This window comes from Antennarius striatus, chromosome 7 (assembly GCF_040054535.1).
Source record: "Antennarius striatus isolate MH-2024 chromosome 7, ASM4005453v1, whole genome shotgun sequence".
NCBI classification, from domain to species: domain Eukaryota; kingdom Metazoa; phylum Chordata; class Actinopteri; order Lophiiformes; family Antennariidae; genus Antennarius; species Antennarius striatus.
In genome coordinates this window covers 23865399-23882594 of record NC_090782.1, presented here as the reverse complement: position 1 = coordinate 23882594, position 17196 = coordinate 23865399, and the positions used below count along the sequence as shown (strand labels likewise).

General features: G+C 49.0%; 3 protein-coding genes across 4 annotated transcripts; 2 read left to right on the top strand and 1 right to left on the bottom strand.

Annotated features, from left to right (window-relative positions):
• Positions 1-1762: 1762 nt before the first annotated feature.
• On the bottom strand, positions 1763-6604 carry thop1 (thimet oligopeptidase 1). The gene is made up of 13 exons (XM_068319848.1): positions 6505-6604; positions 5535-5741; positions 4775-4923; positions 4578-4685; positions 4231-4491; positions 4018-4153; positions 3790-3932; positions 3451-3674; positions 3172-3373; positions 2764-2950; positions 2569-2697; positions 2353-2489; positions 1763-2054 (listed from the first exon to the last, which is right to left on the bottom strand). The coding sequence occupies exons 1-13, from the start codon at positions 6515-6517 to the stop codon at positions 1893-1895; spliced, it is 2058 nt and encodes a 685-aa protein (XP_068175949.1). The 5' UTR covers positions 6518-6604; the 3' UTR covers positions 1763-1892.
• Positions 6605-7486: 882 nt separating this feature from the next.
• sgta (small glutamine rich tetratricopeptide repeat co-chaperone alpha) lies at positions 7487-10996 on the top strand. The gene is made up of 12 exons (XM_068319854.1): positions 7487-7636; positions 8065-8211; positions 8641-8744; positions 8834-8924; positions 9005-9104; positions 9207-9311; positions 9397-9532; positions 9628-9690; positions 9807-9844; positions 9922-10056; positions 10162-10292; positions 10780-10996. Exons 2-11 carry the CDS (start codon positions 8112-8114, stop codon positions 10271-10273), a joined length of 984 nt encoding a protein of 327 aa, XP_068175955.1. The 5' UTR covers positions 7487-7636; positions 8065-8111; the 3' UTR covers positions 10274-10292; positions 10780-10996.
• A 3256-nt stretch (positions 10997-14252) lies between these two features.
• Positions 14253-17150, top strand: LOC137599133 (zinc transporter ZIP3-like). Of its 2 annotated transcripts, none has more exons than XM_068319855.1 (3): positions 14253-14328; positions 15777-16057; positions 16160-17150. In XM_068319855.1, exons 2-3 carry the CDS (start codon positions 15851-15853, stop codon positions 16913-16915), a joined length of 963 nt encoding a protein of 320 aa, XP_068175956.1. In that variant the 5' UTR covers positions 14253-14328; positions 15777-15850; the 3' UTR covers positions 16916-17150. The 2 variants fall into 2 exon arrangements, with proteins under 2 accessions (XP_068175956.1, XP_068175957.1); XM_068319856.1 differs by having other exon boundaries at positions 14262-14328; positions 15774-16057.
• The last annotated feature ends 46 nt before the right edge of the window (positions 17151-17196 follow it).

Sequence of the window (17196 nt, the reverse complement as noted above, 5' to 3'; positions counted from 1 at the left end):
CCGATCTTTGTCGATGGATGTGACGCCACACGCGGATGACGTTGCATCCTCGTCTAACCGTCGTCATGACTACCGGCGGCGCCATCAGCACCGCAGACGACACGTTCAAGAACAACAAGCAGCTCTGACCTGTGAATGTGGAGCTGATGAAGACTCGGATCATGTTGGAGCTGCTCTTCATCTTCTGAACTCCAACCGTCCGTCCTCTCAGGACATCCTGCAGGTTCGTGTCCCCCTCCGGCGCCGCCGGACTGTTCCACATCTTCCTCCGCTCGACAACCTGAGATCCGTCGTCTTCGAGCCGCCACGGTCGTCTGGTCCTCCCTCCCTCCCTCCGGCTCCACCTGTTTGTGTCCTCCAGAGTCTCCTCCAGGACGACGGCTGTCCCCAATGACCTCCTGCTGCTCCTGCAGCCAGGAGCCCAAAACACAACCGTGGAACACTCTTCTGCCAGGGTTCTGCTGAGGTTCTGTCATCGATTCCAGAACCATCAATCAAGTTCTGGACTCGTTTAGCAGAACACGTTCAACAGCAGGACAGAAGAGGTCCTGGATCACTGAGGATCTGGTTAAATCTGGGTCTGGTTGAAAGGTCTCTAGAAGAATTGGACCAGTATAAACCCAATGTGGTCTGATCTATTTGTGCTAATCTAGCTAACCTTATTCCACTAAATGAAACCCTTCTGAAGCTAACTATGCTAATGCATGTTTAGCAATCCTAAACCATGCTGCTTCACTGAACCGCTATATGCTAAGCTAACTCCTTTAGTGGTTTTAATACACTAGTTCTGAATTAATTGCTTAAACTAACCCGCCCAGCTAACTGTAACTGTTAGCGGCTAGCCATATAGACTAGGCTAGGTGAGGGTGAATCTGAAAGAACCTCGGAGAACTCCGTCCTGGTTCCGTGGGTTCTGTTCTGGGGGAGGGGTGGGGGTGGGCGCCTGGAAAGACTCACATTGTATCAGCTGGACTCCCTGGCTCCTGTTGATCTCACCTGAGTGTTACTAAGTGGGGCCGGGGGGAGTCGGGGCCCCCTGGGGGCCGGGCCTCACAGCTGCAGCTCACCGCTAATTACAGAGAAGATGCAGACGAGGATGACGAGGAGGAGCTAGATGAAGTACAACAGTTACAACCCTGTCCTCCAGCCAGGGTTGTGGAAAGTGTTCCATCAGGTAGGATGAATCTAACGCACCCATCCTGACCCGAATGGTTCCGCAGAACCGACCAGAACGCGTCTAGATGTGGCTCTGATGTTCACTTCTTCCTGTTTGTGTTGCATGTCATCATCCGACAGGAAGTCCCGGTGGGGGACGTCGGATGATGATGTTTTCCTGCCCATCGAACTGTTTGTTCTTCGATTTCACCCGCAGGCTGTTGTTTTTTTAAATTGTTTCCCTGTGTCTCCCCATGGACAGAGGATGATTAGCTCCGCCTCCTTCGTTTTCCCATTGGTACGAATGAAATGCACCCGATGACGTTTGTTTTGGTGCTACTTCCTTATTCTAGACAACGAAAAACAAAATTAAGCGACCGGGATGAGTAGAAAACGTGGAGTTCCATCGGCCGTCGCCGCCACCTGCTGTTCATGACTCACACTGCAGCAGTGACTGATGTCACTTCCTGTGTCCACTGTTTTTACTATCAGGAAGTCACGTGACGACCACCTTAAATACATTTTTGTTTGTTTATGACAACTTCCTGTTCAGTGCGGGTTCGATGACCTGCTGATTCAGCGGAACATTCAGACGCAGGAAGTTGCTTAAATTCATTTTTATTCACCTTTTATTTCTACCCATGTGAAACTTTTTTTTTTCTAATAAAACAGTCCTTTTTTTCCTCTTCGAACCCGATAGGTACCGCTGGGGGGGCGGGGTCGGCAGCTCTGATTGGTCAGCAGGGACACGGCGTGCCGGCGTCCTGCTCCACCGTCAGTCCTTTGCTCAATAAGAAGGCTTCCTGTTTGGGTTCTCGCCCGAGGAACTTCCTCAACATCTCAGAGGCGTCCTCAGAGCCGCCGGGACGCAGGATGAACTTCCTGTAGTCCAGACCCACCTGGAGGACCAATCAGGAGAGAGCAATTCAGTCAGCAAAACAGAATGAAAGGTATGTGGACTGTTTCCCTTTGCTGCTAGCCTTTGAGTTAAGCTAGGCTAAACAGCGACGTTAACCTCGAATATTTAGAATATTTTCCACACCATAAGGCGAACCTAAAAGCCTTTAATTCTCAAAATCTGACGGTGCGCCTTATAGTGTAGAAAATGCTGTACTCAAATATAGATTCAAAGATCAAAGAGTCCCCGGTAAAAACAACAACAGACCAGGTGTGACCAGGTGTGACCCGACTCCTCACCTTGGGGTTCATGATGCCCTCCTGTTTGAAGCGGGCGAAGAACATGTCCATGGAGAACACCTCACTCCACAGGTAGCCGTAGTACTGGGCGTCGTAGCCGCCCGCCAGGTGCCCGAAGGTCGCCGGCATGTTGGTTCCTAGACAGCAGGACGGAAAAGGATGAAGGTTAAAGAGGTCGTGATGAATGGAGGTAGGGTTAGGGTTAGGTCATGTGACCTGGTGACGCCGGGATCCTCAGGATGTCCTGACATAGACGGGCGTACTCCTCTGCCGGGTCCAGTCCCTGCCTGGTGTGCAGAGCCTGGTCCATCTTAGCCAGAACGATCTGCCTCAGGTTGTACAGCCCTGTGGAAGAAGGCAGCGGTTACCACGGTAACAGCGCAACGGGACGGCGTCCTGTCCGGTACCCACCGGTGTTGGCGAGACGGGACTTGAGGATCTTATCCAGCAGCTCGTTGGGGAGGGGCTTGCCGGTCTTGAAGTGGCGGGACATCCTCAGGAGGGGCTCCCTCTCCCACACCCAGTTCTCCAGCATCTGAGACGGCGCCTCCACGAAGTCCCGCTCCACGTGCGTCCCGCTGAACATGGCGTAGTCCGCCTGCAATGACACGGCGTGCTGAGTCACGTGAGGGACACAGTTCATTGGTCTGTTATCAGCCCGCTGGGGGGGGGGGGGTCGATGACAGCATGAATGATCTCACTCAGGAGGAGTGCTAGGCTAGTGCTACATTACATTGATGCTTGTGTTACATCACACCTACGCTAGTGCTGCATTACACTGATGCTAATGCTACAGTCATGCTACATGCACCTACTGACCTGAGCACACAGTTGGTGCATGACGTGGCCGAACTCGTGGAAGTACGTCTCGACCTCGTCGTGCTGCAGGAGCGACGGGGCGTCGGCCGTGGGCTTGGTGAAGTTGGCCACCATGGCGGCCACCGACATCTGACGGCTGCCGTCGGGCAGCAGGCAGCCGGGCTGCAGCCCGAAACAGGCGGCGTGGCCGTACTTCCCCTCCCTGTGAAGACGGGTCGGAGTCAAACGTCGACGTCTTTAGCAGAGACGGTGCTCAGCGGCGCCCTGCCGGGCCCTCACCTGGGGTACAGGTCCAGGTAGAACTGTCCGACCACCTGACCACTGAGGCGGTCTTTCACGCAGTACAGGGTGACGTCTGGGTGCCAGACGGCGGCGCCGTCCACCAGCTCAAACGACAGACCGAGGAGATCCTGGTAGATGCCCAACAAACCCTGAGTGACCACCTCCATGGGGAAGTATTCCTTCACCAGGTTCTGATCCACTGCGTACTGGATCTCCTCCACCTGGGAGGAGCAAACAGAGGAGGCGGAGCCAGGTGTGAAGAACAAACCACAACCTTTGCCAATCAAAGGCAAACCTGATGCGACACTTCAGAACCACGCCAGAGCCTGGGGTTACCTGGGTCATGTAGTAGCGTGTGTCCCAGGCATACAGCTCCCCGTTGAAGGGAAGGTTCCTCTTCTGACACTCCTTCTCCTTCAGGCCCAGGATGAAGAGGTGCTCCTCATCGCCCAGAGGCTTCAGCTTACGGGACAGCTCCTCTGAAACACCACAGAACAAGAAGTTAGAGTCTCCTCTAGGTAGGAATCGGGTCCTAGCGTCCGTCACACCATGTTCTCCACTCACCTAGGAAGTTGGAGACCTTCTTTCCAGATTTGGCCATGTTCATCTCCAGGACAAAGTCGGCGTGGGTGGGGAAGCCAAGTAGGTTACTTTTCTTAGCCCGAAGCTCCACCAGCTCCTTCAGGATGGTGGCGTTCTCCTGGGAACGCAGGAAGAGGAGAAGCTTAGACATTTTAAAAGACTTGAGACCATCTCAGATAAACGCGTCCATCTCACCTTCTGGCAGCGGGAGTTGAAGGCCTCCTCCAGCCTCTGCCGGGTTTCTGGGACGAAGCATTTCTTCATGGTGGGGAAGTAGTGGGGGTACTTGAGGCTGACCTTAAGCTTGTCTCCGTCCTGCTCCAGGGTGCTGAGGAAGACCTCGGGGAGACCGCCCAGCTCCTCTCTGCTGAAGGACAGACTGGTGGTGTCTTCATTCAGGTTCTTGTTGAAGTCGATGCACAAGGTGCTCAGCTTCTTCTTGATGCCTTTGATTTCCTGTCGCAGCAAAATATTTCAAACGATCTGAAGCCACCAGACAGAACCAATCAGAATCCAGGAAGTAAGGAAAGAGGGGGGGGCACCTCTTGCGTCTCCTGGGGCAGGTGGAGGCCGTTCCTCTTGCCAAGTTTGATCAGTCGCTCCATGTAACGCCTGGACTCCGCAGTCAGGCTGCTGGCGTCGATCTTCTCCTGCAACGGCAAAAACAGGAGGTTCTAGGAGCATCTGGGGGCGGGGTCATCGGTCAAACAAACTGCTGATTGGAGGACGGTAGCCTCACCTCCACGGCTACGATCCTCTGGTAGACATCCTGCCTCATGCTCATCTCCACGTCGAACTCCGACAGGAGCTTGTCGGCGTCTGTGCTCGCCGTACGGACGTCCTTACAAGGAGACACGTGCTGCGGGAAGTCCAGCATGTTCCTCTGGACTGAGACACGGGAGGGCGTGGTTAGATGTTAGAGGGGCGGGATCAGATAGACAGGTTTGACACAAAATGGGAGGAGCTTTATTTTTAGGGGTGTCGTTAAATAAAACCCAGGATGAGTTTGTTTTCAACCAGCAGTCAGAAAAAAAGTGATGATCTGTTTCAGATGGAACCCGGCCGGCGCCGCGTCCTCCTCTATTGAAGCAGCAGCTGGTTCAGCTGCTTTTTGACACAAACTGCTGAGTCGCTAAATCGTGCATCGATTGCGCTGACTCAGCGGTACAGCCGGGGCTCACAATGGACAACCAGACCTGACTGGACCTGTCAGGACGGAGTCGTGTTTGAACTCCAGAAACATCTGGAGCCAGAATGTGTTCACACCCCTGACTCGGTTCAGGTGACCCGGTTCAGGTGACCCCAGGTGACACAAAGTCTATATTGGTTATATAAAAATAAAAAAGGTTTGTAATGACACCAGAACTGGTACTGGACCAAATCTAAAAAGTATTAATACCAACCACTAGAGGGCAGCGACGCATCACCCGAGCACCTCCACCTGCCTTTACCTTCTGTCTGGTGATCAGAGCGGATCAGGGTTCGGCGGACGGGCTCACCTGTGTACTCCACCTCCACGTCCGCCAGAGCCTTCAGCGTGTTCTCAAAGGTCACGCCGTCCACGTCCAGGGCTCCGACCTGGTCGTAAACCTTCTTGGTTCTGGTGATGAGCTCATCGGAGGCCTGGCGGATCTGCTCCGGGGTCAGGTCCCACCGCAACTGGTTGTCGGAGCGGACCGGAACCGGGCTGCCAAACACCACCTCACCTGAGAGGACAAGAAGCAGCGAGAAGGTGGAGGTGAGGGTAGTGGGTAGACCGGGACATCCTGAACGGTCGCTGGTTCGAACCCCAGCACCTGCGACCTGGACGATGCTGAACTCTGATTGGCTCAACGGGTCAAACGCAGAGAAACAGACTGGACAGGACTCCAACCAACCGCCAACGCTCTTTTTTTTAATATAAATCATAATTTTATATAAATCACTAAAAAATTAAACACGTGATTACAGTTTTCACACCTTTACACGCGCGCATACACCTGGTTCTGCTGATTCAGCACCGAGCCGGGTCCGAACCAAAGTCACGTGAACAGATTTACGTCATTATTAACGAGCTGAACCACAACGGTCCTTCAATGACTGAATCGAGTCGAAACAGGTGTGTGACGTCATAAGGAATCTATCTACAATCCGATGAGTGTCCCCATCATTTTTATCACAGCTAGCTCAAGTTAGCAGCACGATTAATTAGACAGACTAAGAATTGCGAACACCCAGCAGCGATATAAATGCGTAAATATATCAATAAAAATCTTTTAAACGCGCGCAGAAGAACATGATCATCTTTTTACACATAATTCAAATAATTTTGAAGTGATTTTGAAATTGTCTCCCGACAGCAGCTTAGCATGAGCTAGCAAAGAGCTAACAGTGTCACTGGAAGCGGAGGCTAACTGATGCTAAACGGTCGCGGCGGGTCGGGAGAGAGAACGTTCAGCGGTAACGGTTGTCAGGTGAGCCGTCACTCACCTGTCGGCCCCATAGCGCAGTTATTGTCCGTTAGATCAGGGCGATTAAATGACAGGCTACGGAACCGGATCGGAAAGATACGAGAGGGGGAAAAAATCAATTTCCGGTTATGCCTTTCAAAATAAAATAACGCCTGAACGATTTAAAGGGAACAAAATAAAGAAAACCGATCACTACTTTTAAATCATTATTTACTAGAACCTAGTTAAAAATAACAATACGTAGTATTCATGATCAGTGAATAAAAAAAATATAAAGAATATATAAATGTATTACATATAAATGTAATGTATAAAAAATCCAGCGACGTAACTGGATTTAATCACTATTAATCTGTCCTCCATCACTGTACGGATAATTTAATAATAATTGTATTATCTAATCTGATTGTTTATTAATATTAACATATGTCCACTGAATATATTCCGCATTTATTTGACACCTTTTAAAATTTTAGCAATAAAGAAACCTATAGTAATTATTTTCTTTGGTAGTTTTAAACAACAAGATATTGCAAAAGTTTTTTGGTATTTTTTACATTTAACATTTGGATCAGTTTTCATGAAATAATTTACTGAAATATGACGTCTGTGGGACATTTTCCCGTGTAATTTAATTTTTGTTTGCAGTGTGTACTCATGTGTACTCTGCGTATTCATTTAGTTTCTAAAGACACTTAATGTAAAAAAAAACCATCAATGAACTGAAGATATGAAGACTGAATACATTTACTCTGAAGGTGAATTTTCTACATTTCCGGTAGAAAGCAGCTTTTACTAAAAGTTCAGAGTCCTTCATCAACCAAAATCACGCCTCAGGGATTTCTCTCTAAATACAACAAAGGTAAAGCCCGCCCCCTTCTGTCCCTAATTGGCTCAAACCTTCATCCGTAACGTCACACTCGGTTGCCAACCCAATCAGAGAAGGCAGGGGAAGTGGCAGCCAATCAGAGGCCGTTGACAGGATGTATGCAAAGCTGTAGGAACTGCGGCGCTTGCGTATGACGTCACACTACTGCGACGAGATAGTTACTGGAACCGAGTGACGGTTACGTCTGATCGCGGGAGCGGAGCTAACAGAACGTTAGATAATCGTTTCTTGGGCGAATCGACGGCTGACATCCAGACGACTGGTAGGAAAAGACGTTTTTTTAGATTGTCGCTCCATTGATACGAAGGTTTCCGCCTCGGTAACACCGGATATGAACGGCTAGCTAGCGGCTAGTGTTAGCATCATGCCGTTGTGGTTTGGAGAAGACGTCACGGAAAAACATTTTTTAATCAAACTGTACAAAATGACTGCTTGTATGTGACGTGAAACATTGAGATGAACTATTTAAATCGTGACAGGAACACGTCATCAGGCTAATTCCTGGTTAGCATCCGCTGTGTGGTGATGCTACCATCTATGCTAACTGGTGTTAGCTATCACCAGTAACTCACCACGGCTCTGGTTGACTAGCAGCTTTAGTTCAGTCACGCTGTGAGCTGCTGGAACTTTCTGGCAAATGTTAACGGGGCGGCTGGCTGCTAACTCCAATCCTGTTGCTCCTGTTGGCAGGATCTCTCCCCTCCAGTGACCGCAGAGAGGTCTGAGCCTCCGGCATCATGACGGACCACAAGCGTCTCGCCTTCTCCATCATCCAGTTCCTCCACGATCAGCTCCAGTCGGGGGGTCTGAGCTCAGGAGCTCAGGAGAGTCTGGAAGGTGAGTCCTCCTGGACATCGTGGTTGTGATCTGGACCTGTGAGGGTTCTACCAGCGGTCCAGATCTCAAGTCCATCTCAGTGGTTCACCAGCAGAAGTTTTAACACAGCGAGACAAACACGTGGATCTGATCAGAGTAACAATGGCACCGTTCCATTTAGTGTGTCTGTTTAGATCACAGCAGATAGATACTTATTGTACGCATCTATGTAAGGACGTACACAAGGTTAAGCTCTTGTTCTGTTCCAGCAAATATCAGTAAGATATTGTTCTATGTAGCGTGTCTGACTGGTATTTGTTATACCAAATACCAGTTAGATATCGTTCTAGGTAGATAATTGCACATCTACGTAGAACAATGTCTGACGTATGTAGATTTCGCTTCAGCTCACCGTTTCATCGTCGCTAACGTTAGCGTCTCGGTCTGCAGTTGCTGTTCAGTGTTTGGAGACGGCGTTTGAAGTTTCCACCGACGACAAGAGTCTCGCTGTCACCATGACGCTACCGGAGATCTTCGCCTCAGCCACAGCGAAGGTAGAGTCCGAGTGACGGATGAAGCCGTTACTGATAGCCGTTGTGACGCTAGCAGCCGTTAGCCACTCTGTTGTGTGTTTGTGTGTTAGCATCCTCCCGAGTCTCAGGTCAACAACAACGCCAGTCAGGACTTTGTCTCCGAGGAGCAGAGAGTCGAAGCCGAGACGCTCAAAACTGAAGGTCAGTTCATCTCATCATTTTTTTTCGGGGGGGGGGGGTCTTCAGCATCAGTCATGTGACCGGTTCTGTCTGGACTGCAGGAAACGACCAAATGAAAGTAGAGAACTTCTCAGCCGCTGTCGAGTTTTACTCCAAGGCCATCGCCATCAACCCCGACAATGCCGTCTACTACTGTAACAGGTGTGTTGGGGCCCCGCCCCCCTCAGGTTGTTCTGACTGTTTCCTCGACTGCTCTGAGTTCTACTGTGTGTATTTTGTGTGTGTGTGTGTGTGTTTGTGCAGGGCTGCAGCCTACAGTAAGCTGGGGAACTACGCCGGGGCGGTGCAGGACTGCGAACAGGCCATCGGCATCGACCCCAACTACAGCAAAGCCTACGGGCGGATGGGGTACGGGGGCCACTGAGGGGGTGGGGGGGGGTGTTGTGGGAGCAGCTGACCCAGGCGCTGACGCCTGGGTGCGTTTGTTTTCTAGTTTGGCACTGGCCAGCCTCAACAAACACACAGAAGCCGTGGGCTACTACAAGAAGGCCCTGGAGCTGGACCCCGACAACGACAGCTACAAGATCAACCTGAAGATCGCCGAGGAGAAGATGGAGACGTCTAGTCCAGTAAGACCAGTAGAGACCAGTAGAGACCAGTAGACTGGGAGGCGGGGGTTTGTGACCAGTAGTGGGATGGGCCCTTATCTCTCTCTCTGTGTCAGACGGCAGGGATGGGCGGAGTCGATCTGGCCGGTTTGCTCAGTAACCCCGGCTTCATGAACATGGTGAGACCTGATAGCTCATCAGGATCGGTTCCAGTCCTGACACCTCCTTTATTCAGGGCTGTAGAACCAAAGCGCATCCACCTCTTGACCTCTGACCGGGTGTTTTGTCTCTGCAGGCGTCGTCGTTGATGAACAACCCTCAGGTGCAGCAAATGTGAGTCGACCCAGTCCGGTCTGGTGTGATGGTTTTGTGGTTTTTCTGTCTCTTCTCTGACGCCTCCTCTCTCCCAGGATGTCGGGGATGATGTCAGGAGCGTATGGCGGGGTGGGAGGGGGAGGATCGGGAGGAGGAGTCGGGGAGGGAGGGCGGACCGCCGCGGCCCCCGGAGCCGCCGGCACCGGAGATTTGTCGGGACTGATCCAGGCGTGAGTATTCTCACGGGTGTTTCTACGGGGATGTGGTCTCTGTCAGCCCCTCGCTGACAGTTCTGGTGTCGGGTCTGGGGGGCGTGGCCTGTTTGGATTTTGCAGAGGTCAGCAGTTCGCTCAGCAGATGCAACAGCAGAACCCGGAACTCATTGAACAGCTGAGGAGCCAAATCCGCAACAGGACGCCCAGCGCCGGGAACGAGGAGCAGCCATGACACTCAGACGGAGGAACCGGTGAGTGTGGGTCGGTGCCAGGAGGCGGGGCTAGAGGCTTCCAATCACGGGGAGGCGGGGCTAGATAACTTCTAAGCATAGAAATAGCGCTAACTCTTCATAGGGCACTCATGGAAAGTTTCAGATTCAAAAATTTAGTCTTGGTTTGTTTTTGGAGAACAAACTTTATTTCTGTTGTAATTTTTTTTAACATTTCCAGTCATGAAGTATGGTATGTGTGTGTTTATGTCTGTATGTATATGTGTATATTACATACACACACGAGTTGTCACAGAGGACTAAAGGATCAAATCCCAGTCGGGGTCCTTAGACGTGACCCTAACGCCGTACCAGGAAAGATCCTTCCTGATCTGATTTGACCTACTGTTGTCATTTACGCTAGCCCTCCAAGTAGAGCCAGGAGGCGGAGCTCCTCATATGCCCCACCCCCCACTGAAGACTCCCTTCCTGGTGGTTCCTGATTGGTCTCGATGTGCTCTTGTTTCAGGTGCGACAGGTTCATGTGCTGACCGACTCGTCTGGATGTTTGTACGACTCAGAAAGGACTGAAAGCAATTTGTTTTAGTTCCATCACTGAACGAAACCCCGCCTCCTCCAATCAGGAGCCGCATCATGGAAAACGACCAACGCCCTCCTTCTGCTCCACCTGTTTTTAGGAAGAACGTCATGACATGAATAGAAATAAAATAGTGTTAAATAAAAGATCCCAAGGCGTATGTGCGTGAGTGTAATGGTTCGATTGGTTCCTGTCGTCAAACCGGAACCAAAGACCCGGGGTGTTTCAGAACAATCATGAGGCGACATTGTAGATGCGTTTTAAAAATGTTTATTTTAATGAGAAAGATTTGGTGTTCCTGAATCGACACGACGGGAACTTTTCACAGTGAAGAGGATGGTCTTCCTCCTCTTCCTCGCCGCGTTTCAAGCTGCCTGTGAGTAATCTCACGTCTTTGTGGGGGTTTTTCACAAAAATGCTGGTGAACCGGAGTACCCGGAGAAAACCGACCACTAAGCTTACATTAAAGGAAATATTCTGGACGTAGATGTGATTTACAGGCCCCCTCGATGAGCTGCCGACTCGTCTAGATGGATCTGGGGTTTTCTTGTTTGTTTTTTTGTCGTTTGGGGTTTTTTTTGGACTGTGTCTTGGTGAACCGGAGTACCCGGAGAAAACCACGGAACCATCCCTGAACTGAACTATATCTTCTTGGAGCTAGATCCTAATTGTAGACCTCGCAATGAGCTGGCAACTCATCTGAGGAGGATGCATGAGTGATTTTTATTGTTTTTTTGTTTTTGTTTTTTTGTGAGAATGTGTTGGCGAACCGGAGCGCCCGGAGAAAACCAACCACTGAACTAACCCCAACCTAAACTATATCATTTTGGAGTCGGATCCTAATTGTGGGCCTCGGGATGAGCCGGCGACTCATCTGGGGTGGATATCTAGAGGGACGTCCTGAATAGAATTCAGTTTCTTGCAGTTGCTCTTATTCTGCTGGTTAAGCAGTGTCATCTGCTTGTTTCTGGATTTCCTCCTGAAGGGTCTCCACTTCGGTCTTCAGCTGTATATTTTCTTCTTCCACCTTTTCAAAGGCTTCCGTCACAGCCTCCAGGTTCCTCTCGAGCTCGTGTTGCTTGCGAACACCTGCCTCGTGAATGGTGTTGATGAACTCACCAGCCACCTTCAGTTGTTCCTTCAGCTCGTCCTCCAGCATGTCTTTCTTCTCACACTGAACAACCAGAGTGGACATGCCCTCAACAATCTGTTCCACCGAAGACATAATGATTTCCTTCAGTTCTGGTTCGACGTCTCTCTCCTCCATGACTTGGGTGAGGGTTTCCTGAATGCCCTCGACTTGTTCCTGCACCTCTACGACCGCCACGGCGCCTTCCATGTCTATCGGTTCCTCCACAATCTCTACCAAAGGACTCACGCGAATCTCTTCAAAGGTGGAGGCAGAAGCGCCCTCTGCCACATTGCTTGTCTCTTGTTGATTTTCCATCTGCTCCGATATATTGTTCTCGTTTGGTCTGTTTGCAAGGTTTTCTACTCTTGGTACCAAAAAGATGGACCTCGGTTGGTTAAATATAGTCTCCAGGGCTGTTTTTGTGCTTTAATCTTGAAAGAGGTAGAACATCAAAAAAGTCCAAATCTTTGAAAAGATAAAAGGATTGTGTTTCTTTGATGTTTGGTGAAAATGTACTATGTTTGGGTGTTGGCGACGCAATGCACCTGAAGAACACCACGACCCAAGTTTTTAACCCTCCAGTTACAATCGTTTGGGGCTAAAATGGAATGGCGACGACGTTCTCGGGCTTCCTGTGTCCATCCAGGATGGGAATGGTCCTGTATTAAACAATGAGCTTCTACTATTCCTAAAAGTGTCATGAGAGTAGGAAGGTATGTCCAGGCCACGGATGGTTGGTTTTAGTGCGAGGTCTTGCAGGGTCCTGACCAGGTCTTGCTTCTGGGCCAGCTCCTGAAGACGAATGACCCACTCGGGTAGACTCCGACTCTCCTTCCAGAGTGAATACAGGGCTCTCTCCAGGTTTTGGTGTAGCATTTTGAATTCGGCCATTTGTGTCCGTAGTTCTTGGACACGTTCCGTCATTTTGCCAACATTTGACTCTAGACTTTTACACAGCATATCCTTTCTGTCTATCTTAAACTTCTGCAGGGCTTCTATCTCCTTGTGCTTTTCTTGAGACATGTCAAGGTCCCTCTCAAGGGCCTTCAATTTGAACTTCAGATAGGCATTCCTTTCTTCAAGAACAAAGTTTTCATTCCTGAGTTTCCTCACTTGGTCGTTGAGGTTGTCAACCTCTTCTTTAAGTAACTTAGTGGCACTCGTCTGTCCTGGGTCGTTGTCATCATGGCGGTCTTTGTCAAATCTTAACCAGTGATTAGGTAATCTCCCGAATGGTTGCATAAAGTCAGCAAACGGGTAAGAAGAGTAAGAAAGATGGTTTTATTTTAGGAAATATCAAAGCTTTGATGTCTTCCACTTTAATGGTCAGGGAGAGAGAGAGACAGATAGATCTGTTTTTCTTTCTATCTGTATTTCTTTCAGGATTATTATTGAATACTTCTCCCAGTTGTGTTATTTGTCTGTTTATTTGAGGTGTTGTTTGTTTATTTGCATCTATATGTTAGCAGTTAACTGTAAGCTAATATAAACTATGACAAAAAAGGAAGGACGTTTGTATTTGTCCATCGTGCCTTTGTTGTGACAGTTGTGCGTATTTGAGAGGCACATACATCAGAGGGATGACTTGACTGCTCTTCATTTGACCCCTCCCCCCAGGAGAAGTGGCTGGGAAGCATAAAGTAAAAATGAAAACTTGGAAATATAACTGTCATATTTCCAAGAAAAATAACACAAAGAGGCTCACCACAAGGCATACGAGGTACTATCGTGCAATTTTATTGTTTAACTGTAAATTTAGATCATAGTTACGCTAACTTACTTATGGAGGTAAGTGAGTTTGTACACCTGTAACAAAGGGCGTAGATCAAAGCACATGGGTAGGGAACAAAGGGGTGTAGAGTAACTCAGCCTGCTTTTGATCAACCCGTGTAATTTACATAGGTCCACTAGAAACCATTGTTACTACATATCTGTCATATTCAAGACAAGAAAATATCATTTTAAGATCAGAATGGTTCATAAATTTTATTTTTTCTGAAAGTATCATTACAGTTTTTCACAGGTAATAATACACATTTGTTCAAATTTCGAGTCAAACCTGATGTTTTGGAAAATATTAATTATCATCGATAAATAGACTAATTTTTTATTTTAAATAAAAAATTAGATTGCGATTTGTAATTACTAGAAAAATTTGTGATCTGTTATACTACAGTATTACTATTAGGCTCATACTTTTAAATATATGAGCCTTGACAACCTCGACCGTTCGTGGGGCGTGGAATCGGTGACGTCATCAGCATATCCGGCGCTCAGCGCTCGAAGGGGATGTGTGACGTATGAGGAAGTATCAAACACCTGCCCCAGAGGAGGCTGATGTCGATCAGGTAAACATCGTCACTCCGTCGCGGGTTTGGGTTCAGCGTGTTCATGTTTCGCTCGTGTCGCTGGTTCGATTATTAAACATGGGAATAAACAGCTAGCCGTTAGTTACCCGTGTCCGCTAGCTGACCGACAAGCGAATGTTAGCAGGTCGCTAGCCGCCGCTAGCCAGGAGACAACCGGAACTTATGTTATTTGGTTTCCGACCGATGCGAAATCGATTTGTTTCGCACCTGTAATTAAAAGCTGACGCAGTTTATTAAACAACTTCCGCTTTTAAAGGGACAGGACAGCGCTGGGATGTAAAACACAGACGTCGTAATACCGATGTTTTATTTTGAAGTTTCGCACAGGAAGAAGAATTCCACGTCTGATGTACTCACGCGCATATGTTCCAGGTTTAAAACAGACTTAAACTTTGAAAACGGGCAACAAACACGTCACTTCCGTTGCTTTGACATTTCGTAATTTGACGGAACAAAAACAAAGGCGGCTTGCTGTGGGCGTGTCTTTTCCGAAGTTTCAATTTAACTGGTTGTTGAGTCAAACAGGTGGGCGGGGTCTGAGACTCCTCCGGGTACCAACCAGGAAGTAGATTCTAAAAAAAAAAAGCCGCTTCTTCATTGCAGGTAACGGGTGCTAATAATATATTATGTGTTGTTATTAGTGTTTATTGCACAATAGCATGATATTCTGTTCTTTTAATAGTTTACCAGTGATTTCACGATACCAACAATTGTGGCAGACTGACGTAAAGTCAAATTAAAAGACGTAAACTTGATTTTTATTTTTCCATGTATTTTTTTTGAAAATCAGTGTATAATCCAGAACGACATAAACCAAAGTTTATTTGTACTCGATAAAGGTCAATTGTACGTCCAGCGGATCTTGACAAAAAAATAGAAGAAATTTAGAAATGTAGATCAAAGTAAAATGTAGAAATAATAAATGTGCATCACAATAAAATACCTCATGTATAAATCCTGAAACACATCCAATGGTAAAGAATACGTTGAAAAAAAGCACGTCAGTTTTTAGCTTTAGCTATTTTTCCATAGAATGATTACTCCTAGGGCAGGCATGGGCAAACTACAGCCCGTGGGCCACATGCGGCCCTTGAGGCTTTGCAATCTGGCCCACCAAACTTTTTTTTACATATATATATTATACTGTATAGTTCAATTATACATTTTATGAATACACTAAGCCTTGCCTATGTGTTTTTTAATAATTTTAGAGTAGAGCGTAGCATCAACTCAGCTGTTCATTAAATATATGAACGAAGTTGCATTTCTACTGAGAATGAAAAGGAGAGAAATGTTCAATAGGAGCTGCAGTGATTGGTGCATTGACAGAAACGTATTGCTGATAATCAATTAAATGACTTGTATGTCATTAGCTTCTTGAACACAATTCTTTGCTGTTTCTAAGTGGTTTGACTCTGTCCCAGTAGAACCAGTGGAGCGTCCCAGCAGCACCAGTACGTCTGTGTCATGACATCACTGTAGTGCGCACTGGAGCTTCAGGATGGACATCCTGGTAGCCAAGCTACTGGGCATGCTGGGATTGTTTGGCCTCATGCTGGCCGGCGTACTGGTCCCGGTGCGCCTCCTGCTGGTCGACTACGACAAGGCGCTGCGGTACCGCCGGGCTCTGTCTCTCTGCAACTCGTTCGGAGGGGGCGTGTTCCTGGCGACGTGCTTCAACGCTCTGCTGCCCGCCGTCAGAGACAAGGTCCCGAACCCAACCACCGTTGATGCTAGTGCAAAAAGCTAACGGTCTAGCATGCGTTAGCATGTCGGCAGTTGGTTGAACTGTTTTCCTGTCGGTCCTCAGGTGGCTGACGTCTTCCAGCAGCTGAAGATCAGCAGCGACTACCCTCTGGCCGAAACGATGATGATGCTCGGCTTCTTCCTCACCGTCTTCGTCGAGCAGGCCGTCCTCACCTTCAGGAAGGAGAAGCCGTCCTTCATCGACTTGGAAACGTTCAACGCCGGCGGCTCCGAGGCCGGCAGCGACTCCGAGTACGACACACCCTTCATAAACTCGTCGCGGGGCTCATCCGGCGGTGGTGACACGGGGGGAAGCCACTCCCACGGACACCAGCACGGACACTTCAACCCCGCCGAGCTGGAGGGGGCGGGGCCTCTGCGTCTGGCCGGCCTGGTCTTGGCTCTGTCGGCGCATTCGGTGTTTGAAGGCCTGGCACTCGGCCTCCAGGAGGACGGCGCCAAACTGGGCAGCCTCTTCCTGGGCGTGGCCATCCACGAGACGCTGGCCGCCGTGGCACTCGGGGTGAGCATGGCGAAGGCACTGCTCGGCTTGAAGTCCGCCGCCAAGCTGGGCGTCACCGTCAGCGCCATGATCCCGTTGGGGATGGTGGTGGGGATGGGCATCGAGTCGGCGCAGACGCTAGCCGGCGCCCTGGCGTCAGTGGCGCTGCAGGGACTCGCCGCCGGAACCTTCCTGTTCGTCACCTTCTTCGAGATTCTGTCCCGAGAGCTGGACGACAAGCGGGACCGGCTGCTCAAAGTGCTCTTCCTCATCCTCGGCTACTCATCGCTGGCGGCGCTCGTCCTCATCAAGTGGTGACGACTCAGCAGTTAGCTGCTCCTAGCGTTAGCATGTCAGCAGCTAAAACTGATCTTCATCAGCGATCCGGTTGAACGTTAGCGTCTCTTTTATGTCGGACATCCCGGTCGGTGCAAACTCGCTTGTCGGCTGATGGTGACATCATCTTTACCCAACCAATGATTGTAGCCGTGTTCCTCCTGTGATCACTATAGTATTTATTTGCATCATGTGATTATTTATTTTGTTAGCTCAAATCAATATTAAACTTTAGAAAACATTTTAAAAAAATTTTTTAGTGT